The 15,591-nt window shown below is 48.7% G+C and overlaps 1 protein-coding gene across 5 annotated transcripts in view; it reads right to left on the bottom strand.

Annotated features, from left to right (window-relative positions):
- The window catches only part of LOC138978298 (centrosomal protein of 104 kDa-like), a 54,560-nt gene that overhangs the window by 25,781 nt on the left and 13,188 nt on the right, over window positions 1–15,591 (bottom strand). For 4 of the 5 annotated variants that reach the window (XM_070350980.1, XM_070350978.1, XM_070350977.1 and 1 more), the window contains 4 exons: window positions 5,228–5,383; window positions 3,756–3,783; window positions 3,243–3,363; window positions 1,218–1,301 (listed from right to left, as the gene is read on the bottom strand). In XM_070350980.1, the coding sequence (XP_070207081.1) occupies window positions 1,218–1,301; window positions 3,243–3,363; window positions 3,756–3,783; window positions 5,228–5,383 (389 nt within the window). The remainder of the gene's footprint in view (window positions 1–1,217; window positions 1,302–3,242; window positions 3,364–3,755; window positions 3,784–5,227; window positions 5,384–15,591) is intronic. The other variant, XM_070350979.1, reaches the window with a different exon arrangement.

Consider the following 15,591-nt stretch of genomic DNA (forward strand, 5'->3'; position numbering starts at 1 on the left):
AAAACCTCCCACTAACGACCTTGAAAATGTCCAGAAAAATCGGTCGTAAAAAGGAGGGGTCTTTATTGGGAGTTTGGGAGGTATAATTTTGTTCACAGGGGTGGCAACTGTTGGGCAGTTCAGTCTTGAAAGTTGTGTCCGTTATCCTATTTGTGTTCCCATTTGTTGTGCATATGGATAAGCATGATGTACGTGCATACACCAGCGCACAGACGAGCAGACTCGCGCGCGCGCGTGCGCGCGAGCGTGCATGCGTGCGTGCGTGTGTGCCCGTCTGTGCGCTGGTGTATGCACGTACATCATGCTTATCCATAAGCACACACACACACACACACACGCACATGCGCGCGTGGTCTCATAGGTAAAACTCGCTGATTGACTCCGGGTAAGAAGGTCAGTGTCTGTAACCTGGGACAGGAAGGTTTCCTCTCAGACATCAAAGGAGACGTCCCATAGGTAAAACTTGCTCATTGGCAAGTATGAGTCATTGACCCGAGGTCTCTGTTGGTGAGCACACACTCACAGAATACGTACACAGCAATTCATTATTGAGATGTTGTTCTAACTGCCCCTACCCAACCCCTCCCCCTACTTCGAGGGCAGTCCTTCAATTGTGACAGCAATAGGTGAGAAGATGACAGCCGTAGGCTATTGGACTTGCATGCACTACTTCTTCTTCTTTTTCTTCTGCGTTCGTGGGCTGAAACTCCCACGTACACTCGTGTTTTTTGCACGAGTGGAATTTTACGTGTATGACCGTTTTTTACCCCGCCATTTAGGCAGCCATACGCCGTTTTCGGAGGAAGCTTGCACTACTGACTACAGACTTCCACCCCTGACTCTTGATGCGTGACTAATAACGTGCGTGTTCCACGTGTGCTGCATAATTACGACCTTTGACACTCACTGGTTAAAAGGTCAAAGTCGTTATTGACCCAAAGTTGGTAGGTCGGTCGTCGGAAAAAGGAGGGCGTCGTTCTTGGGAGGTTAGTTACAGTGTGAAAAGCATCCGTGCCGAGAAAATCGGTCGGCAAAAGGAGGGGGTCTTTCTTGGGAGAGGTCGTTACGGGAGGTTCCACTGTACCATCTTCTCTTTAACCCCCCTCCTACCTCACCGCCTCTACACATATTCTGTCACAGACAACAAAAACACATGCATTAATAACAGGACTTCGCAACAACCACACCCACACACCGGTGACCAACACTTCTCTCACCTCTGCACAGGTAAAGCGCGCTCGCTATGAGGCGTGGCGGGGCCACCAGGTGGAGCCTCGGGAGGGGGAGCACCACCCCCTTTACTGATGGAGCGTTACAGGGGCTCACAGTTAGTCAAGCCAGCAAGAGTCAAAAAGCAGCGCTATACTCAGGGGCTCACATCCACGTCGGACATCGGACATACACGGATATTTTTTCTATGTCCTGTACATTTTTCACGCAAGAGGACATATGTCCAATTGTTTTTGTCACAAAGTGGTCATTGTCCGATAATGCTTTCATTTGATCCCGACATTGTCAGTACTTTCCAATTTACAGTAGTTTGATTTGCTATTTTATAGATGTTTTGCGAAGCGATGTGTCTCTCCAAGCAGACGAAACTTGGCGAGACTTTATGTGCTTTTTATAGAGAAGAGCTTCCAAGGGTCGCAACTCTGAATCCTCAAACCTGGTTAACAGTTGCCTGCCTTCATGTTTTTTTTGCTGAGAAAAAAAAAGTCCTATTGATTTATTTTTGTTCAGGACAAATGATCACTTTTGCATTGTCCAGGACATTTGTCCTATGCCACCTCTCATGGATGTGAGCCCCTGCTATACTGCTACAATGGTACAGTGGGAACCCCCTTTTAATATCCCCTTACCCCCCTTCCCTTTTCAGCCCTTGCTTTTTCAACTTTTCTGTGCATTATCGTTAGTCAAGCCAGCAAGAGTCAAAAATCAGTGCTATACTGCTACAAATGGTACATTGGGAACCCCCTTTTAATATACCATTACTCCCCACCCCCCTTTCAAGACCTTGCTCTTTCAACTTTTCTATCCAAAATCTCTGTCAATTTACCTTCATTTCAAAACTCCCTCATTTTTTAAGACCCAACTGTCTCAGATCTTTGGAGGCTTTAAAAAGGGGGGGGGGGGTCTGCTGTGCAAGAAAATTATTTTCTTTTAATTTAACCTCTGAAGGCTTAAAAATGCAAACATTTTTCTAACCTCCAGGCGTTACTTTAAAAAAATTGTCAGTTCTATCTAAAATCCTATTTGTGAAACTACATCCTGAAATACTAAGAGCAAAACAAGTCTTCTACATTTGAAATTGCAATGTGTATAAATCCTACATTTAAGAATGATTAAACAGTATACATCTCTGTGCACATGTACGTGTGTTTGTAAAATACATAATCCTGTATGAAGAAAACTACATAGTGCCAATAAATGAATGAAAAATAAACTACACCAAAGTGCAACAAGATCTGTTTCATCTTAAATATGCAGAATGTCTTTTGGTATCACAACGAAACTGAGAAGAAGAAAAGCACTGAACGAACTAATTACAGCGCACACATCTTGAAAAGAGTGCATAACGCACAGACTAGCTAAGCTTACACCACTGCTGAGACACCCCACCCCCCCCCCCCCCCTCCCCCCAATGAAAAAGAAAAAAGAAACAACTTGCTAATGTCTGAAGGTATCTCGCTTTTAAGCATATTTTCATAACAATTTTAACCCTGCAGCTTGCATTCTAGTTTCAAAGACCCTTAACCATCACTAATGGGTCCATCACTAAATTTATATTTTTTCTCCTCTAATTTTCTGGCTGCTTTGTTGTGGGTTTTTACTGTTGGGCAACCTCATTATATTCCACTTAGAAGTGTCAACTGTATATATACTATCTTGTTTCTTGTCTATCAGAAACTTCTAAGCTGTGATAATTGTTCTCTCTGTTAGTGCACTCCTTTTGGCTTGAAATGCACTTTTCCAGTGATGAAACAGATCCCACTCAACTCTCTGTAATACTTATGCAGCAAAAGAGACAACTTTGACAACTGAGTTATTTTTGAGAAAAAGAGAAGCAAAATTCACTGTAAATGTACTATCAAAAAAATTAAAATCCAGCTGCAGAAACCATCTATCTTTTTCTCCGAAATATAAAAATCACTGCCCTTGCATCTGCCTATACATGAAGCTCTGAAGACAAACGGAAATTGCAGAGCTAGAGGCAAACGTTCCCACTTTGATTCCAGACTGACCTTTTCATTGCAGGCAGGGGTCGCTCGTCGTAGTTCATGGGGAGGGGCGAGTGCATCATCATGGGAGGGGAGCTGCGATCAAGCTCCATCAGCCGAGGGGGTGTCTGCTGTCTGTACGACTCTGTGATATGACAAAACCAGCTCCGGATTGTATAAGCATTCCAAAATACATTTCAAAGCTAGCCATACAGGAAAGGAAAAAAGTACAGATCAGTGCAATGATAGGTTGTACATGTAAAAACAGGAAAAAAAGGTCAACAGAAGTGTTTACTGATTTGTTGTGCAAATGCCTGGTTGACAACAACAACAAGCAAAAGCAAACTGGTACCACACTCACTCAACATCAGTTTTTCTGAACAGTTTACAAGCCTCAGTTTGAATAAACTAGTTCCATAAAATGTTGCATAAAACCAACATCAAAAAACTCATTCTGAATCTAATTTAAGAATAATTACATTTATGTCACCTCCAAAACAATTTTCAAAAGTCCAAAAAGTGTGATAATATACTCACCAAACTCCACTGGAACTGGATGCCGTGTCTGAAATAAGAGGTAAGTGCGACAATGAAAAAATCATAAAACTAATATGGAATGGAGGAATCATACCCGTAAGAAAAGATGTATCCAAATAATGTTCAAAATGATAAAAAAGAGAAATGTTGGTTTGTGCCTATAAACAGCACCACAGACACAAGGTAAAATCGGTGCACATATACCACACTTGTTACTTAATAATGGTAAGGCAAAAAAAAAAATAGGTCTGTTTATGGTAACATAGGGTGACAAAATAGGGTCGGTAGGTCGGCTTTTTTTTTTTTTTTCCCATTTTTTTTTTCCTTTTCCCCTCTCTATGATGTTTCACAGTTCCTTTCTTCTCATCAATCCCTGTTTTTGCCCAACATAACTATAAACAGTACTTTGAGCTTACCTCCCTTCTGTCGTCTGCTGTTTGAGCGCAAACAGCTCTATTTTGGATGCGTTTTTTTTTTTTACAGACGATCCAAAAAAAAAGATTAGGGTCGGGCCTAAAAACTAGGGTCGGTCGGGTTACCGTAAACAGACCTTTTTTTTTTTGGCCTAACAACGTTTTCCAAGCTCAACTCTGTAAAATCAGACAACATAATGTGCCTTTTGCTTGAATGTTTCTGTCTGTGTCTGTCAGTCTGTCTGTAACACTGGTTTTTGTTTTTGTGTAAAAAGCTTTTCTACTACTAATGAAAATAATTGTCAACAGCTTATCCCTTGACAGCTAAACAGAAACATATGCTGCCCTTATTACTGCTACAACATTTAAGTTTGGTTACATCTGGAAATAATGCCTTTTTCATAAATATCTGAGTTAACCTTGTCAGTAAGTAAGTCATGCCCACAACAGTCTGTTATAATTTCCTAGCTGGTTTCCTTAACTTTGCTGGTGCTAGGATGCAACTGGCCATACCAATGCATTTTTAATTTTATGTTAAGGTAGAGGGGGCAGAAGATGACAGTACATTGTCAAACTACACAATGTTAAAAAAGCCAAACCTGAACACATTGACATGTACAAAGAAGAAAGTTAACACAGAGAAGAAAAACACTGTATCCAGGACCAAAGAATTAGTCTTCCAGACAAAAGCAACAATACAGAACACACGCACACACAGGAAAAAGGATAGAAATTTTACATGTTTTAAATCTTCCGGTCATCTGTTAAAAAGATTCAGGAAATACCAGCAAGTCTTCATAATACTGTGTAGTTATTTGCACCTTTAATCACCTTATTTTAACACCCCCTCTTCCTTTCAAAGGCAAATAATTCTTCAACGAATAACACTCAAAACTGACATTTCAGGACAGAAAACAAACCAAATCACTGTACATTAATATTTACTTCATAAAACCGATAGCATATTAATTTGCACCAGTTTCTTCTTTTCAAAGCTCTGTCAATATTAATTTCTTCACAACTTTCCACACAGATAAATAGGTAGCTACAAGCACATACCCCAGTAGGCTCTAGCAGGTCATACACGTTGAGGTCCCTGTAAATCTGGAGACGGAACTCGTCTATCTGAACTTTCTTGGCGGCCGCTGTGTCGTAGTCTTCGTTCTCCACCGCCTGACGTTTCTCCACCTCCATCTTGCCCAGTTTTTCGCCCACCTACACACGGCATGCAATCACCCTTATGCATTATCATCTCCAACACGCAACACTTAACTCAAAAAGCTGTCACCTGAGGTGACAATTAATCGTGGTTGGTATTACCTGAGAGACTCAAAAAGCTCTCACCTTAAGTGACAATTAATCGTGGTTGATATTGCCTGAGAGTGTCTACTGTGGTACCCTCCGCTAAAGACTCATGGCCAAAATCTGAGACCATTAAGTATTTTAAGGGGTAAATTTACAGAGGTTATGAACAGAAAATCTGTGAAAGCAAGGTCTTAAGAGAGGTGGGTGGGTGGGTGAGTCTTAAAAAGGGGGGTTCCTCTGTATTACACTTCTCTCTAAATTTCTTTCTTTCTTTATTTGGTGTTTAACGTCGTTTTCAACCACGAAGGTTATATCGCGACGGGGAAAGGGGGGGATGGGATAGAGCCACTTGTCAATTGTTTCTTGTTCACAAAAGCACTAATCAAAAATTTGCTCCAGGGGCTTGCAACGTAGTACAATATATGACCTTACTGGGAGAATGCAAGTTTCCAGTACAAAGGACTTAACATTTCTTACATACTGCTTGACTAAAATCTTTGCAAACATTGACTATATTCTATACAAGAAACACTTAACAAGGGTAAAAGGAGAAACAGAATCCGTTAGTCGCCTCTTACGACATGCTGGGGAGCATCGGGTAAATTCTTCCCCCTAACCCGCAGGGGGTTTCTCTCTAAATGTCAGACTCACAAATAACATCAGTCTAATAGTAATAGGCATTACCCACAGTCAACAACAAGATCCAACCATGCATCTCCCAAGCGAAAATATAATTGCAATGCTCAATCTTATATAACTAAAAGTGTATTCAAGAGCAAATCTTCTGCAACGATCCTCTGGGAACTGTCAGCAATCCCTTGAAGCAATAAATATTTATTTCTACTTTCTTAAACTGTATGTAAGGCTTCTTTTTAAGCCTACTGTCTATATGATACTTACCGAGACAGTACTATTCTTGCACATTATCTATTATAGGCCGAAAAAATTGGACAAAACGCTGAGTGGGTACAATTATCTCCCATAACCATGCGCCACCGTGGATCCCAAGCACTGTCCGAGTGCTTCCCCCTTACAGGATGTAGGTGGCGCGTCCTCTTTCTTTATGAGCTGCAGACCCTCAAAAAGCCCATAACATATCAAGAGGGGAGGCGGGAGGGAAACTCTAATAGTACTGTCTCGGTAAGTATCATATAGACAGTAGGCTTAAAAAGAAGCCTTACAGTCAATATAACACTTACCTCGACAGTACTATTCTTGCACAGAATACCAGAGTGGTGTGAGGGTGATATGTAGAGTATTAAACTCCTTAATCAAAATCACTTAAATCCAAGGATTAAGATACCCAGGCAATTTTCGAACAGTACTACCGTAAAAGAAAATATACCCAAGAAACATACCTTAGACTGACGTGACCATGCTAGCAACCACTGCTGTGTGGTGAACTCAATGTCAAAGTCCAGGCCACTCAAAGCTTGAATACCACTGAGTCTACGGCAAGTGGCTAAAGCGATGAGGAACAATTAGTCTTAAAAATCAGCAACTTGATACTGATGCCTGCCAGGGGTTCAAACTCATTGCTACGCAGGAGTTTGAGGACCAGAAAGACATCCCCCTTGGGAAATGAAACTCGAAAATTTTTAATTAAATTTTCATTTGATTAATATACTTACCCGAGTCACATATTAGCATTGACGCAGTCGAGATGCTAGGTTGACTGAAAAACGCTATCCCGTCTATAGTATAAGGGAAGCAACCCAAGCAAAAAAGTAGCAAGCTTGCTACCCTGGGTTGCCTCCCGTAGCGTGCATCACGCCACAGATCTCGTACCCGATACGAGACACCCTCATTCGACTTCTAGAATACAAAGAAACTAAAAGCGGGGAAGGTGGGAGGGAATTACCTATGTGACTCGGGTAAGTATATTAATCAAATGAAAATTTAATTAAAAATTTTCGATTAAATTACATATTCTTACTCCGAGTCACATATTAGCAGATAACTCCAACAAGGTGGTGGGTAAGATCAAAAAGTTCAAACTCACTCTAAAGTTCTGGAGAGACAAAAGCCAGCTGCCGCCAAGGAAGGAATAGGCCGAGACCCATCCTGACAGAGGGCAGCAATGTCTGCAGAACCTGATAAGACAAAATCCTAGCGCCAGAAGCTGTGCGCAGGACATCATCCAAACCCCATAGGCCAAAAAGGCCAAGGAGGAGGCCCAGGCCCTGGAAATGAGCTCGGGCCGAGCCGAGGGAAAGATAGCATAAGCTATGACAAGGCGGAGGGCAAGAAAATCCCTTGCCAAGAAACTGGCCCACTGCCAAAAGTCAGGAAAGGATCCCGTGAGAAAGCAACCACTGACTCACTCTAAACCCTTGCCAGGAACTGGCCCACTGCCAAAGGACAGAAACGGACCGAGAACCACCCTGATTGACAGCCGAGATGTCTCTCAGGCAAGAAATGCGAAAGACGACCTCAGAGAGCCAGTAAGCTGTGCCCAGCACTTCTTCCAATCTTCTGAACCGTAAAACAGTCCGGAAAAGGACCCCAGTCTTGGATAAACCCGACCAAGTAGAGGGAAGGACAAGCTGCCCCCCCCCCCCTTAAATGGAAGGAAATGCTAATGGCCTGGAAAAGATCCGTGCGTAAGGTTGCCGGCTAAGCCCTGAAAAGGACCGACCCTCACGGAGACCATAAGGCAACCATGCCAAAGTAAGAAAACTTTGGGATGGAGTGAGGCCCAAAAGGCCGTTGAGAGAACAGTCAGCTCCGGAAGAGTGACCAAACTCCAAACCGGAAAGAGAGAGACGCCTGAGTATCAAGTACCAGGGTCCAACTCAATGAGTAAAACTCAAGGGAGACGGTCACCGGTCGTCCCCTGCCCATCCCTGCGAAAGCAGAGAGAGGGGTAAAAAAAAGGGGACGAAGCGACCTAAGGTAGTGCATAAGCACCGCAAATGCGGACCCGCAGTGGCCAAATCCTAATGTGACCGGAGACCGGAAACAAAATGACAAAAGCCAGCGTGATCGCAGAGCAGACTGCTTGTAGGTAATTGAAAATGAATCAAAAAACCCGAAACAGAAAGGACGTAGCTGGTAAGAAAGACGGAAAACCGTGAAGCGAACCAGCCGTCAGCCTCCCGAGACCAGAGTTCTCAGTAATAGTCATAGTTGCAAGTGAAAAAGGGGTGACCAGGCCGGAAGCCCAACCCAGCAGAAATCGTCCCAACTCACATCATGCAAGCATGATGGAGAAGAGGAAGAGACGAAATCCGCAGTCACAAGAACCAATTGCCAAAGTCGCAACACGACAGGCAGGAGACTATAACACAGGCTAAGGCCGAGAGCCTTGCTGCCCGTAGGCCGGCCATTGCACCAAAGTACTCAAAGTACACAGGCACAGTAAGAAACCAACAGTTTCGGCCGCCGAAAAAGATGCTGGCCTAGAGGCCAGCACCGAGAAAACTGGAACATTAGCTAGACCTCTGCCCAAAAAGGGGAGGAGTAGCCAAAAAACCTGAGAAAAAGTGACAAGCCAAGAATGACTTCTCAAACATGCAATGCCCAGACAATGCACCCTCAGGAAAATCTGAATGTTACTTCCGAGGCCAACTCAAGTGAACCTTAAGTTTGGACGAAACACCAGAACGCGTCTGATCGCTAGAGAAAGACAAAGTCAGACTCGGCGAAAGACAAACCTGGACCGAGTCCAGAAGCTCGTGGCAAGAGAAAACGGGGAAGCCCAAAGGCAGAAACCCCCTTTTAAACGGAAATCGACCTCTCAGCACCCATACGCTGGGAAAGAGAAAGAATGTCGAAGCCCGAAGCCACAAGCACAAGGAAAGCAACAACCGCCACCTCCAACGGATGAAATGGCTGTTGCTCCCGCCGAGGCTAAAACCCCGAAGCCCTAAGGCCGGCTGTTGTTTCAAAAACCCAGCGTACCTATGACGGCTGTGAAAGAAACAATCTCACCTGAGCTGAGGACGTAGGCCGCTTAGGCTAAGTCCGCTTAGGTATAGCCTGCTTAGGAGCGGCCTGCTTTTGCTGCTTTCAAATTGAAGCTCAAAAGAAGGGAACCGCTGTTCTCTGTTGGTCTCAATCCCCTGCTTCTGGCATGAGAGGCCAGGCTGCCGGAGAGAGACCGTCCACCAAGGATGGCGAACTGAGAATGTTCCTTGTCAACTCCTCAGAAAACCGGGAGTGGGCAAGAAACAAGTCCCTTCCGCACGAGACCGCATGGAAATAGTGCAGAGAGGACAGCCTCATCTGTGCCTCGTTCACCCTTGTAAGTGTGGAGAGGAGTGAGACACTTCCTCCGCGTCCTGCCCTTTACTAAGGGGAAAGGGCGCCAAGGAATCTGCCAGAGCGCGAGAAAGCGCCCGCAGGAGAGTCTCGGAAATGGAACTGAGTTCCAAAAGTTGTCAGCCCCCTTCCTCAGAGAATAGGAGATTCTGCCCATAGAGCGGCAGAACCGAATCCTTCCTCAACGGCTTCGTAAGAAGCGAAAGAAGATCCGGCGTGACCGGAAACGGTGCACGCGGACGGGGAAAGGCCAACAGCCGGCTACGAGACGACCCTGGCCAAGGCAACTTCCTCTGGTCCGCTAAGGGCACGAAGGAGGAAGCCTGCGCAGGAGCGGCAAGGCATTCCGATGCCGGCTCCGAAGCTGAACCCTGAGGAACCAGCAACGAAACCGACGCCGGAGGCCACCCCCTGTCGAAGAGGGGGGCTCGGCGAAAAGGCAAAAAGGCGAAAAGCTACAAAGGGCGATTCTTCAAACCAGAAGTAGCTGCTTCCTCTTTGCCAACCGAAGTCCTTCCTGTTGGCAATCGATTGTGCTCATTCCCTAACTGAGGGGAGGATGAGAGGAATCAAAAACCAAGGAAAGTGGGAGAGAGGAGCTAGCGGCCACCACCGGAGTGTGTGGATGCTGCTGTCCCAACAGAGGCAAGAAGCCTGTATGCCCATAGGGCAAGCCTTGTTCGAAATTCACCGGCGACCAAACGGAAGCAGCGGGAACTGAACCGGAAAATCCGGGAGGAGCCGGAAGTGCGGCAGCCACAGCAGCGCTATGCCAAAGCTGGTGCTGAGCCACCTACGAGCTGAAGCTCGGAACCCAAAGGTAGGCCGTAGGCCAGAACCGGAAGTGACAGTAACCTGTGCACTACCCGCTTGACCTACCCTCCTGCCAAGGCCGGAAGCGAAGCTGCCGGAAATGGCTGCCGTGCAAAGGGCAAAGCTCAAACCGGAAAGGGCCATGGGCTGCCCACACACCGATGAACTAACATTTCCAGCCGGAGCCGGAAGAGAAGCTGTCGCGAACGACTGCTTACGTATAGCGCAGCTCAAGCAGGATGGGATCATTATTTGTCCACCTTCCAACGAGGCACTACTTCCGTGAACCGGAAGTGCCGCTGTCGCGTACGACTGCCGACGTAAGGCAAGGCTCGAACCGGACGTGACAGTAGCCTGTGCACTAACCAGTGAACCTACACTTCCGGTCGGAACCGGAAGAACAGCTGTCGCGGGCGACCGCTGTCATAGGACAAGGCTCGAACCAGACGTGACAGTAGTCTGTGCACTAGCAAGTGAACCTCTACTTCCGGCCGGAGCTGGAAGCGGCTGCCGCGAACGACTGCTGACGTAAATTCGGAAGCTGGCCAGAGCCGCCGAAGGCAGCTGCTCCTCGCACACGGACCCGAAGTCCGAAACGCCACCTGAAGGGGACGGCTCATAGCCAAAAGAACCCGACAAATGACGCTGCGAGGGAAGGCCGTAAGCCAAACGCCCATCCTGTTGGCCATCGATGAAACTCGCACCCTTGACTAAGAGGAAGATGAGAGTCACCAACAACCGAAGGCAGCTGAAGAGAGGAGCTAGCGGCCACCACCGAAGTGGGTGGCTGCTGCTGTCCCAACAGAGGCAAAAAGCCTGTATGCCCAGGAGAACCACCGTATTCGAAATTCACCGGCGACACAACGGAAGCAGCGGGAACCGAACCGGAAAAGCCGGGAGGAGCAGGGAGTGCAGACGCAACAGCAGAACTATGCCATAGCTGGTGCTGAGGAGTCTGCAAGCCACAACCCGGAGGCCCTAGGCCGGAACCGGAAGTGACAGATGACTGTGCACGACCCGTTTGACCTACATTTCCTGCCCAGGCAGGAAGAGCAGCTGCCGGAAACGGCTGCTGTAGCAGGGCAAGGCTCGAACCGGAAGGGACCATGGGCTGTCCGCAAACCAGTGAACCAACACTTCCGGCCGGAGCCGGAAGCGAAGCTGCCGCAAGCCCTAGGCCGGAACCGGAAGTGACAGATGACTGTGCACGACCCGTTTGACCTACATTTCCTGCCCAGGCAGGAAGAGCAGCTGCCGGAAACGGCTGCTGTAGCAGGGCAAGGCTCGAACCGGAAGGGACCATGGGCTGTCCGCAAACCAGTGAACCAACACTTCCGGCCGGAGCCGGAAGCGAAGCTGCCGCGAACAGCTGCTTACGTAAAGCGCAGCTCGAACCGGATGGGACCATGGTCTGTCCGCAACCAGTGAACCACCACTTCCGGCCGGAGCCGGAAGGAAGCTGCCGCGAACGACTGCTTACGTAAAGAGCAGCTCGAACCGGAGGGGACCATGGTCTGTCCGCAACCAGTGAACCACCACTTCCGGCCGGAGCCGGAAGGAAGCTGCCGCGAACGACTGCTTACGTAAAGCGCAGCTCGAACCGGAGGGGACCATGGTCTGTCCGCAACCAGTGAACCACTACTTCCGGGAACCGGAAGTGCAGCTGCCGCGGACGGCTGCTGCGAGCACATACCTTGTGTCGACCGTATCCCCCAAAGGGACCTGCTCAGGTGCACTCCCGCAAGCGGAAGCCACCGAGCGCCGGCCGAGAAGAGAAACGCCTCCCTGTGCACGGACTCCAGAGCCATCACAGAAGCCAGCAGGCTGGACAGGTGATCAGGAACAAAGGAAGCCAACGACCGAGGGTCGCACACCCCCGGGAGGGAGGCAGAGCTGGAAACAGGGTCCGTCCGCGACATTTCTGTACGAACGAGCGTCCGAATTTCTGGAATCAAAGAAGACAAAAGGCTAGCAACAAGAGCGCCAGCCTCCGGCGCAGGTACAGGGGTAGAAACGGCCGTGGTAGCGGCCACACCCGCCGCCCGCGAGCCAGACGAAGTTTCCTCCGGAGCCTAAATAGGCACAGGAAAAACGAAGTTAGTCTTCGGGTCAGAAAACGTGAACCGTGGGGTTCCTAGCAGAAGAGGTGGAAGCCGAGGACTTAGGTTTAACAGGGCCTTTGCCCCTAACCTCGGCCTTAGCCGCTCGCTTTTCTCACTATCAGACATGCTGTCACACGAGAAAAACAAACTACTGAAAATACACAAGTCTCTAGGACGTAAAACTTCAGCAGAATAAACTAGCACTAACGTACCAGCTACAAGCAGCTACCAATGCTACTGGTAAACGCTCAAAGTCCGTAGCACGGACCCAAACTAACCAGCAAAAAACACCACGTGTAAGCGAAAAATGGCGACCAAAATGGCGGCCACAGCAAAAACTACTGAGCAAAATTCGTAAGTCCGCGGACGGAAAAATTCTCAGCAGAATGACAATGCAAACAACAACAAAAAGGAACAATCTCACCGCTAGAAACAGCTATGAGCAGACGGGGAGCCGAGGCCGGTAGGTGTCAAGCAGACAGCAAAACCGGCCTAGGAGCGAAATCAAGCACGACCTGTCTCTCTGGCTGAAAGATGTCGAATGAGGGTGTCTCGTATCGGGTACGAGATCTGTGGCGTGATGCACGCTACGGGAGGCAACCCAGGGTAGCAAGCTTGCTACTTTTTTGCTTGGGTTGCTTCCCTTATACTATAGACGGGATAGCGTTTTTCAGTCAACCTAGCATCTCGACTGCGTCAATGCTAATATGTGACTCGGAGTAAGAATATGTAATTTAACCGAGGTTTAGACACCGCTGCATTGCTAATACCCGAAAGGACATTAGCGATGAGGGAGGACCTGATCAAGTGTTCAGTTCTGCGACCAGTAGCGGCCGCAATCATGGAAGCGATGGCAGATCTGTATCCAAGAAGAGTCTTAGAAGAAAGACTCTTCTTTTGATACACTTCCACCAGGAAGTTGGCCAAGTCCTGTGTTGAGGGATAAAGCGGCTTTATCCCCTTGGACAAGGCGAAGGTGGCCCAAGCTCTCCAGCGTAAGTCGTAGAGCTGATTAGTTGATCGCCTCTTAGCGTTCAAGGAAAACTCTACTGAACTCTTGTGCAATCCTAGTGCAAGCAGTTTGGAGCGCACAAGAGCCATGCGGTCAAGCACAGACTCTCTGGACGTGGATGAGGGAGGCATGATCGAGGCTGGAGCAGACCTCCCCCGTCCAGATCCAGAGGTAGAGGGTCTACGTGGGTGAGACCGCGAAGATCTGGAAACCACGGAGCTGTTGGCCAGTAAGGCGCGACCAAAATCAGTCTTGGTCGTTCCTGCAGATATTTTGCCAGCACCCTCGGAATCAGAGATGTCGGGGGATAGGCGTAAGCATCGAGGAGCCTCCACAAGAGAGTGAATGCGTCCAAGTGGAACGCATTCATGTCTCGAAAGGGGCTGACGTACCTGGGAAGCCGAGCGCTGAATCGAGTTACGAACAGATCGATCAGAGGACGGTCCCACCTTGCCCACAGACGCTGTAGAACGTTGTGAGCGATGGTCCATTCTGTGGAGAGAACCTGATCGCCCCGACTGAGAATGTCGGCCAGGGCGTTCAGTTTCCCCGGAACGAACTGGACTGACATCCGGACCTGATTGGTCTGGCACCAGAGCAGAATCTCCTCCGCCAACAGGGAGAGGGACCGAGAATTGGTGCCCCCCTGGTGGCGAAGGTAAGCTAAGCATGTGGTGTTGTTGTCCCCGTTGAAAATCAGAGGGGCCAAGGACAGGCCGAATGGGAGGGCCCGAAACTCGAACACCGTGCCCTCCCAAACGAACCGGAGCAGATGTCGGTACCCCGGGGCCACCAGGATGTGGAAGTAAGCATCCTGGAGGTCCCAGACATGGCCCAATCGTTTGGCCGGATGGCCAACCGGACCGACGAAGGGGTTTCCATCTTGAACTTGCACCTGTGAAGGTACAAGTTCAAGGTGGAGAGGTCCAACACCGGCCTGAACCGGCCGTCCTTTTTGGGGACGGTGAACAGGCGGGAGCAGAACCCCAGAGAAGGCTGAGAAAGGGGGTAGACCGCCTTCTTCTCGACCAACGAGTTCACCTCGTCCTGAAGAGCCTGCCATCTGGCAGGCTCTCGAGGAGGGGGGAACGTCCAAGGTAGAGCGGACAATGGAGGTTGTGACGACAGCGGTAGAGAAAACCCCGACCACACCACCCTCAAGAAAAACTGGTTGGAGACCAGTCTGCCCCACATGCCGCGGGCCCGAAAAAAGGGAACCGCCGGACGAAAGAGGGGCAACTTGAGGGGGCGTCAACGTAGGGCCGGGACTCACTGAAAATTCTGCTGGCGGGCAGGCGCAGGCTTGCGACCACCCCCCCTGGTGGTGCTGCTTCCCCTTACCTGTCTGAGCACCCTTCGTCTTGCTTGGGAACGCAACAGGCGCCTAAGAGGAGGAAGAAGGAGGCAGTGAAACTGGCTTCTTCTTCTTCTTCTGAGGCTGGGAGCTGGAGGTGACTGTAGCACTTCTCTTACTCCCCGCCGCCGTCGCCGAAGCAGCGAGGCCAACCATCAGAGAATCAGTGTTCCTCTGGCGTGTGGACTCCACCACAGAACGAACAGTGTCCGGATGAAAGAGGGAAGAAGGCTGAGGAAACGTGTTCCTCAGACTCTTCCTCATATCCGGAGGCACTATAGAAGTAGGCAGAAAATGATCACGGAACAGGGCCAATAAAGTGGACCCGTGTTCCAATGGCCAATTCTGCCGCAGACGTCACGCACGATCGCACGGCATGCAAAGCCCGATCCACTCGAACCGTGTCAAGGACCCGAGTGGAATCGGACTCTGCCCGATTGGGAGGGTCCAACAGTGTGGACAGCGTGCTCATCCATGTCAAGGCCTGTGATTGGGCCTCGACTGTGGAAGAAACGGTGGCCTCAAGATTGTGGAACGAAGCAGAGCTCAGTTCCACCTTCTTGACCGAAGGCAC

This window comes from Littorina saxatilis, linkage group LG10 (genome assembly GCF_037325665.1).
Source record: "Littorina saxatilis isolate snail1 linkage group LG10, US_GU_Lsax_2.0, whole genome shotgun sequence".
In the NCBI taxonomy this organism is placed as follows: Eukaryota; Metazoa; Mollusca; class Gastropoda; order Littorinimorpha; family Littorinidae; genus Littorina; species Littorina saxatilis.